General features: G+C 33.4%; 1 protein-coding gene across 1 annotated transcript; it reads left to right on the top strand.

Annotated features, from left to right (window-relative positions):
• The first annotated feature begins 9,278 nt into the window (after window positions 1-9,278).
• On the top strand, window positions 9,279-15,342 carry LOC149784257 (neuropeptide S receptor-like). The gene is made up of 2 exons (XM_089933248.1): window positions 9,279-9,422; window positions 10,641-15,342. Exon 2 carries the CDS (start codon window positions 10,775-10,777, stop codon window positions 11,927-11,929), a length of 1,155 nt encoding a protein of 384 aa, XP_089789374.1. The 5' UTR covers window positions 9,279-9,422; window positions 10,641-10,774; the 3' UTR covers window positions 11,930-15,342.

A 15,342-nucleotide genomic window follows, 5' to 3' on the forward strand; every position in this document is an offset into this window, starting at 1 on the left:
AATAACTGATCCCAATTGAAGGTGTTAGAATGTAAGCAATTATGTATTTGCTCCGTTTACAAAAGTATACATCCCGGATGTAATATTTTGTCAGTGATGTATTATTTCGCTGACCTAGCTGTGTGTTAAAAGTTGCATGCATTCGTGACCTTTAGCAAAGTTCAGTTTGTACTACTTAATAGCTTAAACAAGTTTTTTTTTTGAAATAAAAATTAAGACCAATCAGGAGAATGTGATTTGGTAACCTGTTATTTATTTTGTACCTGTGCCATTTTAATTTTTTCTAATTTAAGACACTGAGTTTGAATGTACTCAGCCACCGAATCTAATAGGATTCTTAGGATTGCATCATATTTATGCTCCATTTTGATTGATAGGTAATCAAAGCCATGATTACACCATCGAAAGTATGGACTGGAGAAGATAGATATTCCGCCACTGGGATCATTTTCACAGTATGGATGTTTGCCAGCCTGACCTTGTGGAAATTCATTATAATATTTAATGTATGCGTTTCTGAAACATATTGGAATCTAATTTAATTTCATGTGATGAGTCAGATCAGATGTTATGTTTTTATGTTATGACCACTAGTGACCAAGTTACTAGTGCGATGACCTCTTTAAAAGAGAAATAGTTGCGCATCTGCATCACTCTCTCGTCCAATACCATATTGATCCAGTGGCAAGATAAGGTCAAGACGGCTGGAGATAGACTCGGATTCAGTGGATGACTAGGGATAACTACATGTCTCGTCATGCTCTAAGCGCTCCACAAAGCGTTGCTGGAAATAGCCTGTATGCCTTTCAAAGTAGATATCGCAATCCCCCGAATCCAGTATGCAAATGCTTGGGTAGTCAAGCCATATTTCATTGAGGACTTAACATCCCGTCGGCTACCCTCACCTGCTTTAGCCTGCCAGTCAAAGCGGTTTTCCTGGATGTGGTTACTCTAAATGTTATGGCTTCTTGGAGCCACATATGAGAGTTGAATGCATGTGGGGACCAAAGGTGGACGCTCTACACCTGAAGACTCACGACTGTTTTCCATCAGCGGTCCTACCACTCCAATACACTCCCGTACACCCCTTGTCGTGTCATATTATGATTGGGAATATGAAGCGTTTTCCTTGTTAATGTGCTTGAAAATGTGTTAGTTTTCTTCATGTGCTGGTATGTCATTCTTTCCATGGTTAATTTTCCATTGTATTTGCTGGGGTCATCATGGTTTATTTGTTTGGCGTTATGCATTATGCATCACTTTCATTGTTATATATTTATTGTAGCCCATCGTTTTTAGATGTTGGGTCAGTTCTTGCCACATCACATTAAAATTTGTCTCATCAGAGCAATGTCGCCTTATAATAAGTATCAGTCTACGTGGGATGTTACAGTGCAGTGCTTTGAGTGGCCACTGAATGGAAGAAGGTATTTATGTTTGTCAGTCGGTTTGGAATAAATGTCCGTGTGATGTGTGTTATTGATAATTTTAGTCTTTTATATAAACTATGTGATCAGCAAATATGATCGAATAATATTAAATATTGATATGTATAACATATTGGTCTATTTTTCTTATCACATCTTTCGATGTCATTTCACGTCATCAACGAAACGTACCCACTAGTATCGTTTATGGCGTACAGAGTCTGGATGTTGGCTTTTGAATTGACCCATGCATATATTTATGCAAGAGGGGAGCATCTAAACCACCATGGCTGTTCCGTTTATCTGGAAGTAATTCTTTTCATTAAGCTCACGATTTTTGGCGTATTGAAAGGCATTGTGTTCGATGCTCTTTTACATGAATGCATACAGATATGTTACATCTAGTGAAAATATAATTGTTTCAGGCTGTAACGGTTCACTGGCATTACTTTTCACAAAATAAGTTGCTTAATGAATATTGAAGGGTACTATATGAACTTGTGACCTAAAAAGTACTCTAAGTATTCAAATATATTTTTGGGTTGGGTTATGTATAATGTGCTTAACGCTTCCCCATGACTGAAAACTGAACTTTAAGAAAATGGTCATTTGTAAACAATATGTTTACATAGCTATTTTTATATTCATGTATGTAAGTCGTAAACAAGATGTTTACATAGCAAGAATTCAGTGTTAGCTTTATTTATTGTTAGTTTCAGTTTTTTCGCAGAGTAGTCTTCAATTATAGTACGTTTCAGGTTAAGAGAAGCTCTGTATACATAATGAATTGATTCCTATTTAGTAGATCAGTCCGTGGAATCCTTATGTTATCAGAGTTTACATCTGTATATATACATCATTTGAGATGGGATTTTTTAATATAATTCATTTACTTTGGATAAACACGTTATTAAAACTTCATCAAAAGAATTTCCGGAATGAATCATTGTGGTATATCAGGATATTAAAGACTATTGGTATTCATGCACACTTGTGGTAGAACATTTGAGATTATCTGGGATTTAGTTCATAATACTGTAATTCTCTCTTAAATTTTCACTTAATACCATTGTATTGGACACAGTAACTGTGGGTGTAGCTTTCGTTCGGTTATTTAATGTAAAACACCTAGAGACTCATCATCATAAACGTAACCACTTACGCCACAGGAGCGGTCCCATGACTACATAACATTGGTCATGGTTATTATTGAATACATAACATTGGGTACGGTTATAAAGGAATCATATACATATGCATACTTCTAAATGTCACGTGTTGTTTCGCATCTTCTTTTATCCAATTTAGGCGAATATCATTCTTAATACACTGTATTGGATATGTTTATTGAATAATGCGTAGCATTTTGCATGGTTGAAAGTGGATACAATCATTCAGCATTGTTCCTATATGGATACATAGCATTGGTCATGATGAACAAGGCACAACTAGGAATGACCATGGCATATATAATGTCAATGATAAAAATATTTTTATGACAAGATCGGTGAAGTTGTTTACAAACAATATATTTCTCTAACATATTGCAAATATAAACATAATTACTGAGTAAAGCTCTTCAAAAATTTTGTTTTATATTGAATTCAGTTATATATCGTTATTGTTAATTCCTTTAGTCATATCTTCTAATCATTTTATATGTTTGAAAAAGTATCACACCGAGTGACCTGCAGACATCTGATATATGATATATAAAACATGTCATATCTTAATAAAGCATTCTGAAATGACAAACAAATTTAGGCCAGTTAATTGAATTAGAATATTACTCCATAATGTGCATCTTTCCCGCGTCGTATTTGACTGTATTCGTCTAAGATTAGTAAGCTGAATCGTACGATAAATAAGAGGGATACGCGTTCTATAGTATTTGTTGTTAGTTGCAAACAATGTCAATGTGGATGGCTAAAATGCATAATTCTTCATTTGCGCTTGCATTTTTCATCGCCAATACTTGCATTTATGAAATTTTAACTTTCAGCATATGTTTCTCAGTTTTAACATTTCGTACTACATTGCTGCTTTGCTTAAAACGTTTTTGGTCTTACTTACTTTGGCTATTGGCGCGATCGAAGATGACTAATGTTTAATAGATACAGTATCAAAATTATATTTTTTTATTAAGATTCAAAGCGCATATTCAATCTATGCGTAATACGTCGATTTAAGTCAGGATCCTAAGCCTGCATCAGCTTTTTAAAGTGTTTTTCAAAATTCACAAAACTCTGAGGAGATTGTTTTCGTGCTTTATTTGTACGACTTGTACAATATAATTAGGTAGACATCTGTAGTTTGCTAGAATGATCAATACAGTTGATAACCTATGCTACTGGCATGCAGTTGTTTTGATTTTGTCGTGTAACATTTGTGACAGGAACAAATAATTTGAAAATAGATTCTTAAATTCTAAGAATCTCCGCAAAAGTTTTGTTTCCACTTTTATCAAACTTTGTTAATTGTAAATGACACAATCACGAATTCAGTATTTGGTTTGTTTCTTGAAATATGCACATTTTGTACAGAAGTAATACATATTCATCAAATTCTGAAACATATATCACACGGTTGCTGTGAAGCTATGACGAGGCAGGATCAAATGTTATGTTTAATTCACAAAACATGAATTGATTTATGATTCGATGGTTATTAGATTTCAAGTACAGTATCGTGACGAGTTTCTCTGTGAGAATCAATAGCAAGAATTGCGCTGTTCAATCAATATTTCAAAGATTTTCGTCAAACCTAAGATCACCGTTTGCCGAGCCGTACAGTCCTTAAAATATATTCATCCCTCATACAGCAAAGCAACACATTATGCTACGAGAGGATAAACTATTCCCACCCAACGAAAACTAATTCCCTCTTACACGTCATACCGTACTCATTTCCATGCAATAATAATGAAATGAAATAAAATGCCAATTTAGCTTTTGTGCCTCATCATTATATGTATTTAAAGCTTACTTTTGTCTAGAACTTGGCATGAACTTACGATACGTTCACATCTACTTATTGACACGTGTAACGTTACTATATTTACATCGTAGCTGCGTTAAAATCTTGAGCATATTCCTCACATTGACTTTGTCTAATTAATAACATACTCGTATACACAATAAATATGATGGAATTTTGCAGAATCATGTCGAAGAAAACAACTGTTTGTGTCAGTGCGTAGCAGTTAGAGAAAGCCATATTACTGTCACTACTCATCCTAGGCGGACATTTGTATTGACATTGGATTTTCACTCATAACGTCGTATGTTTTTTTGCAGTTGGTTCTTAATGAAAACGATGCCACTTGGATATCTAAAATGGCCTAACAACCATTACCTTGAAGACCCGTCAGCACTATTTATAATATTATGGACTAAATGAATAAACAACATCTGAACGAACGCACATACAAATTATATGGGTATATGAAAGAGAAGAGTTTTGCAGTTTGTTGTGCCTAGACATCAAATGCACCAAATGCCTAAATTAAATAATCTAGTAGAAAATACAGACATCATATAATCAAATATTAAAATAATAGGGACCAGGCAAGAAATTGATACATTATCTTACACACTACAAAGGAAATTAGGAATGAAATGAAAACTGATGTATAATGGAATTTTAAAATAATATATATAACAAATGCACACAGAGATCAGAAACAAAAAATGCAGAATGGTAACGCTGAATGATAAACTTAAACGGAATATTGTGAATGCGTTTTTGCCTCATGACTATGAAACTATTTGAAACACACTGTCACTGTGCATACAATGAAAAAAAAAGTTTATTCAGGGCCAATAGATAAAAATATAATTTTCATTTACATCATACTGTCGTTCTAAATAATAATGTACAAACAGCCCTAGTTGTGCCTCATTTGCCTTAAGTTTTGTTAATAAAATTTTCCTAAATATACAAGCCAGGCGTTCTTTAAATAAGAACAAAACCTGAATTTAGTGAGTTTAGAAGCTTATTAATAACTGGAGTTTAGAATCATTGTAGTTAAGTAATTATTCTGGTGTATGGTTAGTCCTAAGTGGACATTGTACTGATTTAATTTCCAATATGTCCTCAACAGCGGTCGTCTTGAAAACGTTGTGACTTTTAATTCTGAAAGGAAAGGATGGAGGTATTGACATGCTACTAACAGAGGTCTTATATTGGTTTTTTGTCTGTGTCTGGTTTGTCCTAAATGGAAATTATATTGATTTAACATCCAGTATGTCCACAGCATCGGTCTTGAAAAAGTTGCGGCTTTTAATTCTGAAAGGATGGTGGCATGGCCATAATATTTTCACTAAAAGAGGTTTTATTGGAGCTGACTAGAACTAACTAAAGCTGACTAGAGCTGTGTAGAGCTACCTGAAGATGTTCATAGCTGTGTGGAGTTTCCAAAGTATTTCCAAAGTATTTAGAGCTGCGTGCTGTCGATACGTATGTATGAATGTAGGTATGTCTGTAAATGTGGTGGAGCCACGGATGAAGACGTAGCTGATTCAAGGGTGCTATATGCTGTCTGTACATGTGTATACTTATGACTGTACATGTGGTGGATTCGTGAAGGGGTGCCAGCGGCCGATAAATGTGTGGGCCAACCCATGGACTCGGTGAAACTGTGCAGCTCATCAGTTTATGAATCTTACGACTGTACAAGGATCAAGAAGCATAAGTTTCCTCCAATTATTGTTTCAATTGGGTACATTTTCATGTTCATGAGATTATTTTGAATATTAGTTGTATTTCAGGAAATTATGTGAATCTCACTTACAGTGCATATCATTATTTGAAACACATTTAAATGCCTTAAGATTATTTGAATCTTAATAGTAGACCATACGTGAGATTATGTGAATCTCTCTCACAGTGCATATTATTGTTTGAAACGTATCTGCAGTCCATGAGGTTGCTTGAATCTGTATTTCATATTGACATCATAATTTTGGTTTATTTGCAATGTGTGAATGTTTGTGTAGAGTGATTGGATCAATCGTTATCTTGAGAGCGTGAGAGAATCATTGTATTTATAAACCAGATATTTTTCGTTATTAATTCATTTAATACATTTCCATTTTTCACAAATTGTGTTTGTATTATTTATTTAATCCAAAACCCACTCGGTTTCTGTTCTGCAACAATTGTTTCTACTGTTTAAGAGAATATATTTAAAGAATTGTATCTGCCGCTAATGAAAGCTATGACGCCGATTTATTTTATTAATCTTGTTACTTTAAAGCCTATCTGGAAAGGAGCATGATGTATCTAAATCAGATAGGACTTCATGGGTTTCTGTATTTTTGTTCTAAATATATCTTATGACCTAATCAGAGCGTGTTGTGATACGAGAAGGAAATAAAATTATTTACATACGTTTCCTGTAAACAAAACAGACAGATACATGCGAACAAACAAGCACACACACACACACACACACACAGACACACACACACACACACACACACACACACACACACACACACATATATATATGTATATATAGATAGATAGATAGATAGATATATAGATAGATAGACTGATATAAGAGAGATGGAAAGAGAGATGGATATATAGATAGAGAGATTGATATAAAGAGATGTAGAGAAAGAGAGATTGATATAAAGAGATATAGAGATAGATGAATAGATAAATAAATATATAGAAGAGAGTTATAAACGAACAAATTGTTAGCGTCTAAAACACTTTCAGGCGTGTGTTTTTCAATCTTTATATCAATCATACCTGAATGAAGGGAGAACATTAAGGCCAATTTTGAGTATCCTTACACCTAATCATGTAGCAAACCCTAGGAAAATAGAGTATTGTTATTCATACATAATAAATTCCTATGTACATTCTACTCTTGGAAGACCTGGCATATTTTGTTGTCAAATAGGGAAGAAATTGGGGCTGAACCAATGTTAATGCAACTCACACGAATTGCATAAGAAGAAACTAAGACAAAAACATTTTAATCAATAAGAACAACTGAAGAAAAACATGAAAAGTAAGTTAATGAAAGGAGGTAAAATAGCACGCATGAGAAAGGATAGTTCCAGACATTATATGCATTTGAATTAATTTTAAATATTGGCAATAGCATTATTGGCAATTACAATAACTCTTGTTATTTTCCAGCATAATAACAAACATTGAAATATCATATATTTAATATTTTCAAATATAGCATATATGAAGTTAATTGACACGTGCAAATTAACCACATTTCATGGCACAACGGTAGTGAGTAGATGACCCGTAATGTCCCCTGCCTACAAAAGCTTCATAAACGAATTAAGGAGGAGGCTGTATTAAATATATTCTTCTCCAAGTTGTATTATTATGTTCTACACTGAGATTAGAGTCGTCATTTAGCAATGGTTTAATATTTATTTCAGCTATTTATTGTAAAATTAATTGAAATTGGCAAGTTATTTAAAGTTGTGCACATGTCAACATTACAAATAATGTTCCAAATTTTGCGGAGTGTGTGCACATGTAGAGAAGCTTGACATAGTATAGCTATGAAATGTCAAACTTCAAAGAGATACATGTATGAATTAATATGATAAGACCGACCTTGAGTCTCCTATTTCGGAAAAGCTAATGCTTAAATGTAAACACTTACCATAATTAAAACAGAATTATAATTTCTAAGCTTAACTATCAGTTTCCAAACAATCTCCAAAATCGCTTGTTTGTATATTAGTCAGAAGCAGGACATACAACATTATTCAGCTGAAACAGGTATGATTCTATTAGATATAATCGTTTAAATTATATTCGAAAGTGATATTGATTTTGATAATGGAAATAAAAACATTGAACTAGGCTCGTTTTTATAGTCACGGAGTCATACTATGGCTTAATAACATATTTATTGATTTATTGTGTCATCAAGTAAAATAAAGTGATACATCTAATATGAATATATTCGCATGGACAGTGGATGAACTAAGTCCACATTAACAAAGTTGCAGTCAAATAATTTCCGCGAGTAATTCGTGTGTCTGCAACAACATTGCAAATATTCTGCAAACCTTCTTAAGGACACACCAGATCCACTGAAATGGTAAGATGCGGCCCCATCTCACCATGTGATTTAATCTGGAAAATGTGCACTCTTTTCATCCTAGGCTGGGAGCTAGAGTCATTATTTTCAGTAAACGTATGCCTCATTATGTTCCTTACAGCATGGTGCTAGTTATTGAATCAATTCGATGGAACTTTCACGGTCTGAAGGGCCAGCGATAGATGCCATTCAGGATAGTTACCATCAAAGCAGCGGTTCATTTTTTCTGATTGATAAAGGACCCTAGTGGTATGGACATTAGTGTCAAAAAATAGCTCTGACGGAATAACTTGCTCTGCTGAGACGCTTGAACGAGGACGAATAATAATCTAGATGGTTCATGATTGTATTTTTTCGATTAGAACTTTGATTAGAATTATGGCGATAACACAGGGAATCAGATTCTCAATTGAATCATTGTGCCGTATGTATGTGGCCTAGTTCCAGGAGATGGTCACGACTGCTTTAGTCCAGCTTAGGGGTTTTCTTTATACATACATATATATAACGTTCATCGGATATGCTTGATATATATATATATATATATATATATATATATATATATATATATATATATATATATATATATATATATATATATATATATATATATATATATATATATATATATATATATATGTACAATGTACTTCCTTCTGCGATAATATTTCATTCGCTGGAGCAGAAGTCATAAGAGGTTTCAGTTTACACTATGTAGGTGATTCTTATTCGACATATTTATAACAGACAACACTTTCTAGTATTACATTGGTAATAATGTCATTTTTGTCCAATCCGTATGTCAGGCATATCTTACTATCTCAGTCACGGGAATTTGTATAACTGTTTATCTGTTTATTGACAGCATAGCTCTGCAACTCGATCACGTCACTGGATACCATTTGGTAAGTGAATTGACCATTATTGGTAGATGTGGCTTTAAAATATAAGAAGCTGAAATGATGTATAAATAAATTCATATGCTAAAACTATATTGGGTTATTGTGGGGTTTATTTAAGAAGCAAAGAAATATTATAGTATTTGTTAATGTCGACTTCATGTCATGCCTTGTTCTTACGAACGAATATTACTTATTAGTTTGTGACATTTCCGCTTTATATGAGACAGACACAGATGTGAACTCTAAGATATTCCTTTGAAGCATATCGCTGTCATACTGGTAAGTATCAGCTGAACCGATATATTTTTGATTGTTTGTCAGACAAATTATTAACATGATTTTTATTCGTACAATTTGACTGCGTATTATTATAATTCACATGAAATCGAATTTCTGTCATGAGGCGATATAAGTCAAGATTTTGTTCGTTCGCAAAGATAAATCAACCCAATGGTGTATTTCCTTAATTTAGTTTAATTTAAAAACAAATAAATCTTAAGTTTCTTATGTTAAAATGCAGCTCCAAAAACATATAAATAAAGTTAATGTATAAACCAAGAGACTAATAAATCATGCCTTTAATCCATTACGTAGAAATTTGAAAGATGACCATTCATCAATTACACGCATATTATCGCGCAATATCTTTTTTATTCTCCTTTGCTGCAAAGTATCATATAAAGGCAATACTGTTCAGCTTTCCTAATGTAATATGCTTTTTATCAATGTAATGTAAATGTGTAATCACTAAAATGAGTTTAATAATTCGCAATTAAAAAGAAATGTATACAAGCATATTTTCGATATTGTAAACGTATACTGTTATTTTTTATTCATAATGAATCGAAATACCGCTCGTCATCTGGGAGGTATGTATATGTTTAACCAGTGCTTTTGCCCCTCCCATGCATTGCAATATGTCTAAATGAAATGCCATTATAAGACTAACCAAAAGTGTAAATGAAGTGTTGATATCCTATTGACGCATATAACTGTCTTTTTCTTAACTTCGAGGCATGTTGACATCCCAAAAGTGCACGCATGTGACTAAATGAATCCAGTTCGATTATAATAGAAAACTAGGACATGAATTCGTTATCCTAAAGAGATTATACTCTTGTTGCTGGATAGACACGACTTATTGAAATAGTAGAGTTTTATTCCAGTTCATAAATACTCAATTATTATTATTAATTTATCTACCGTTTTCCTTTTTTTCAGTAGAATAGCAACATAAATACTCGGGATAAATAATTACGACAAAAAAGCTAGAACAAGCATTCCAATAGTGCTGCTGTGATAATTGAAATTTGTCGAGAGTGAGTGATACATTTATTCTGCCAATCTTGCCAACTATGTTCACCCCTTTGAAGGAAATCGAACAAGGAAAAAACTGGACATTGGCTGAGCTGAATGACAGAGAAGTACAATTGTTAATTCCAGTAATTGTATTTATTTCCATTTGTATGGTGGTCGGAACAGTAGGGAATGCACTTGTGCTATATGTTAATATTTTCGAACTCAAACTTCGTAATTCCACATACAGATACTGTATAACCTTTCTTGCTGTGGTTGATATAATATATTGCATGATTGGAGATCCATTTTTGCTATGGGATTTAACCCATCCATATATATTCACGAACATTCTGGTCTGCAAGATTATACGCGCATGTACTTACTTTAATACTATGGTATCAGTTTCGGTCCTATTTGTGATTGCGTTAGATAGATACAGTAAGATATGCAGACCATACGGAAAACAATTATCCATACGATCGATGAAATATATTTTTGGGATCATCGCTGTCCTATGTTTAATCATCTCTATTCCTAGCTTTATCCTTTATGGAAAGAACACCATACATACAGGCGTTGCAAACATCACAGGAATTCAGTGTTTTCCCGATGATATGTACAATGACACATACTTTCCCGGAGGCTACATTATGTTTCTATATTCCTTTTACATTATCTTAACCGCATTGATGTCTCTATTCCATATACTGGTGTGGCGTCACATAAGAAATCATTCACATCTAATGGGAACAAATGTTAAATCAGATTCAAAGGAAACAAACGTGTATTTTTGTTCATCGGATAAGTACTCTGCAAAAATGAATTCAGCAGCAACAGTACATCAAGCTCAGCAAAGCAAACTTGAAGATCCAAAAGGCACTGAAGATCCAAGACAATACACAAATCAAGAAAACCAGGGGGATATGGAGAAAAAACACAATGACAGAGAAAAGATCATACGCGTATCTAAGATTCTTGTTGTCACAGTTTTCTTTGTGTTGAGCTTCACACCATACCTTTCCTTGGCACTACTGACGTTTATCGACAAAGAATACGTGGCAAATCTGGACAATACAAGCACGATGTTGTATCAGCTCTTCTGGAGAACGTTTGCGATCAACTTCATGGTAAATCCATTTATTTACGGTGCAATGGATATGAAGTTTCAAATGGAATGCAAAATGCTGGTTTTTAAAATATTGCATCTTTAGGAACTTTCTATTGCGGATAAATATTTGCTGTGCTTGTCAATATTATATTCCTCATAATTTGGGAAAGCTTTGTTTAACAAAAATTGACGTCGGAGGCTAGTCCTACTAAACAGAGGATCATATAGGCACGACATAAAATACTACTTATCTCTTTTATTTTAGTCTTCCGCAAGATCTTGTTTCGACATGGTAGCTTCTTTTACAGAGTGTTATTGAAAATCATTTTGTTCCGCATGAAGATGTTGCTGATTGGAACGTCCCCATAGCAATGAAGATGATCATATAATATGTTACTTACTTTCTTTCTACATTTGAGAGTTCATGGCAAATGGTCAGACAAGAACGTACAGCTGTACATGTGGTAACTATGACTTCCATATAAGAAGTCGATTAATCGTTGTGTCATTGCATCTCCTGAACTAATTTGTATGTCAACTTTAAGATTGTTCTTACAATTCTATCTGTCAATATAACCAAGTACGATCCGTACATAGAGTTTTTCACATTAAGACTAGTATGAAAGCGAACTAGAAACATGTGTGCCTCAAAATGTACTCGACCTCATTGTTCCTTGCGTTCATTCAAAAGAAATTTTGTATACAAAAGGAAGAGATTCAAGACGTTTCTTTGTATCGTTTCTTGCGTAATTACAGCGATTTGTTTAATGAGTTCTTATTTAATAATACATTTCTGTCATTAATACAATTACATGAGTAGTGAAATTCATGTACGTAGAAAAGGTGAACGAATAGGAATGTAGGATTGATTGGTCAATGCCGCTTTATATAATGACAAACAAGGAAATGGGTTGGATCGAAGTGCAGGCATACTTTAGGAATACGAAGAATGCTAACTTGAGTGTAGGATTTATGGAAAGAGACGGGATAATCCCACTGCTTACCAACTTGAACTCACTGTCTTACAAAGAAACGAAACTGCCATAATTTTTAGTACTAGTATAATTGAGGTAACTGCGGTTGACTTGTTATTGTTCATGTTATTGTTATTATTATTATTATTATTATTATTATTATTATTATTATTATTATTATATTATATCAGTCTTGTCGCGGTATTGCCTATATAAATGTTACCATTTAGAAAGAAATGTTAGGTGGTAGAGATAATTTCACGCTAATTGAGAAAAAAGTAATAATACAGTCATTACAATTTTTATATTTCATAGTGACAATTTGAAGACCCATACATTATTATTTGTACAACTTATGCTCAGAATTTGCTATAGTTCTTGTACCGGGGAAGAATATTATAATACTATATCATTCTGACATTTAAAATGTTATCCTGTAATGTTTTCCAGAGGTTAGGGATTTTCAGGCTGTGCCGGTGCAACTATAACCCGCGAAACAAACGGTTCCGAAAGGAGAATACAACAATTTTGTAAAAAGCACTTACTACGACATAAAATGGTTTCAACGCATGACAGTATTTTCGCCTAGAATAGATAATATATCCGTACATTGGTATATTATGGTCAAGTGGAAACTAATACTGTATTAATTAATCCCTTTCTTTAAGCAAGAGGAATTTCGGGAATTCATCATGTAATGTACTATATTTAGCCTTAAATCTTTTTAAGCAGGATATATCCTGTAAGGAGAAACTCATAACATCAAGTGTTCTTTTTTCTATTATTGATATAATTCATATGTTGTATCACAGAATTCCATAGGTTAAGCAAATAATTATATGCACGTATATATCTCCTCAGTGTTCAAAAAATGTATGCATGTATATAGGGCAATTTATAGTGAGGTCTAGCACTGGTGTATCATGACGCAGACATATTGCACCAAGTCACACCAAGCCACAATATCATGACACATAGCTAACACTAACCCCTTAATGCAGAGCGCCCAGCGATGCATATGTTAGTAGCAGCTTTGGTATTATTTGGCCGTGATTCATGACTTGGCATGCATACATACATACATACATACATACAAAGATACATACATGCATGCATACATACATACATACTTGCATACATACATGCATACATACATACATACATACATACATACATACATACATACATAGTTATCATTCGTCATTAAGTTGTTTGACATGTTCAGGAGCGTGACTGTTATCTTTAACAAACATCATTGACTGTAGAGCTGATATTGTATAATGATCTGAATATCTCTCTAAATTTAATATCGGTGTAGCAGCATCAACGTCTTTTTGAATTGATTCAATATTTCTTCCGTCAGTCATATGCGTAGCGCTATCGAACAACGCCATAATATCATTATTAACAAAACCAACATTATCATCAGCTGCATATTCTGTTTTATCTGTGTTTAAAAGTTCTCCTGCTACTTCTTTAAATGCTTGAGGAGGTAAGAAATATCTGCTTATAACTTGAACTTGTAATTCGATTCCTCCACTTTGATTTGGCACATGTGCGTCACAAAAATAATATTGATACTCGCATATTCATCTTTGAGAATTGGTGCGTCCATCTCAAGCGCTGGGTCGGTTATACGCTTGATCATTTTAGTATAACTATATTCGTCTGACACGAAGTCCAGTTCCTGAAATAAAACTTGTATTTCACGGCACAATTACATTAGTCAATTTTGCTAATTTTTCTTTTATCAGTCACATCTACAAATTTTGTATTTGCAGCTTGATTTATTATTTTGCTGATATTTGCAGGCATAATTTCAGTACTGGTAATATTACTGACTGTGGTTTTGTTAGAAATTATTGAGCTACTTTTTCTTTAAATGCTGAGAATGCTTTACCAGCGACATTGTCAACATAACGTAATGCTTTATCTCGAAATAGTTTCAATAGCTTTAATCCCTAATTGTTCTGTAATCCGTATTGCTTTTGGTGCATTCCTTCTGAATAAACCTATAACGACATCACTACGTTCATCTCGGGAAGTCACTCTGTACGTTGGCAATCCCGTATTTACTACCCTAACTATTACAGGGACACTTTGAGCATGGAGTGCAATCATTTGTAAATTACATGCTGATTAATTAGTTGTTTTCTGTCGGTGTGATAATCATCATTAATTTCATTAATGAAAGAACATATCCATAACACTGCCTGTAAATAATCTATAACAAATATCAGATATTTCATTAATAGTTTCAGGCTAAATATTTCCTGCGCGTTGTCTTCCGATCAAAATTTCTAATGGGTCAACATCGGTGAGAACACTATCATGACAAATTTATATTCTACTTCCGGTTTTCGGTTCTAGTTTTCCAAATATGTCTTCTCGTTTTCTCACATTATCACTAAAGATTGATGGATTTTCTTCACTATCTGCAAATTCACATAAGCATAATAAATATATATTTTTAATCCAATCAACTTTTGTGAAAGACCTTTATTCAGGTTTTAAATATTTGTTTATTTCATCATATTTTGAA

This window comes from Sinohyriopsis cumingii, chromosome 14 (assembly GCF_028554795.1).
Source record: "Sinohyriopsis cumingii isolate HCF-2022 chromosome 14, ASM2855479v2, whole genome shotgun sequence".
NCBI classification, from domain to species: Eukaryota; Metazoa; Mollusca; class Bivalvia; order Unionida; family Unionidae; genus Sinohyriopsis; species Sinohyriopsis cumingii.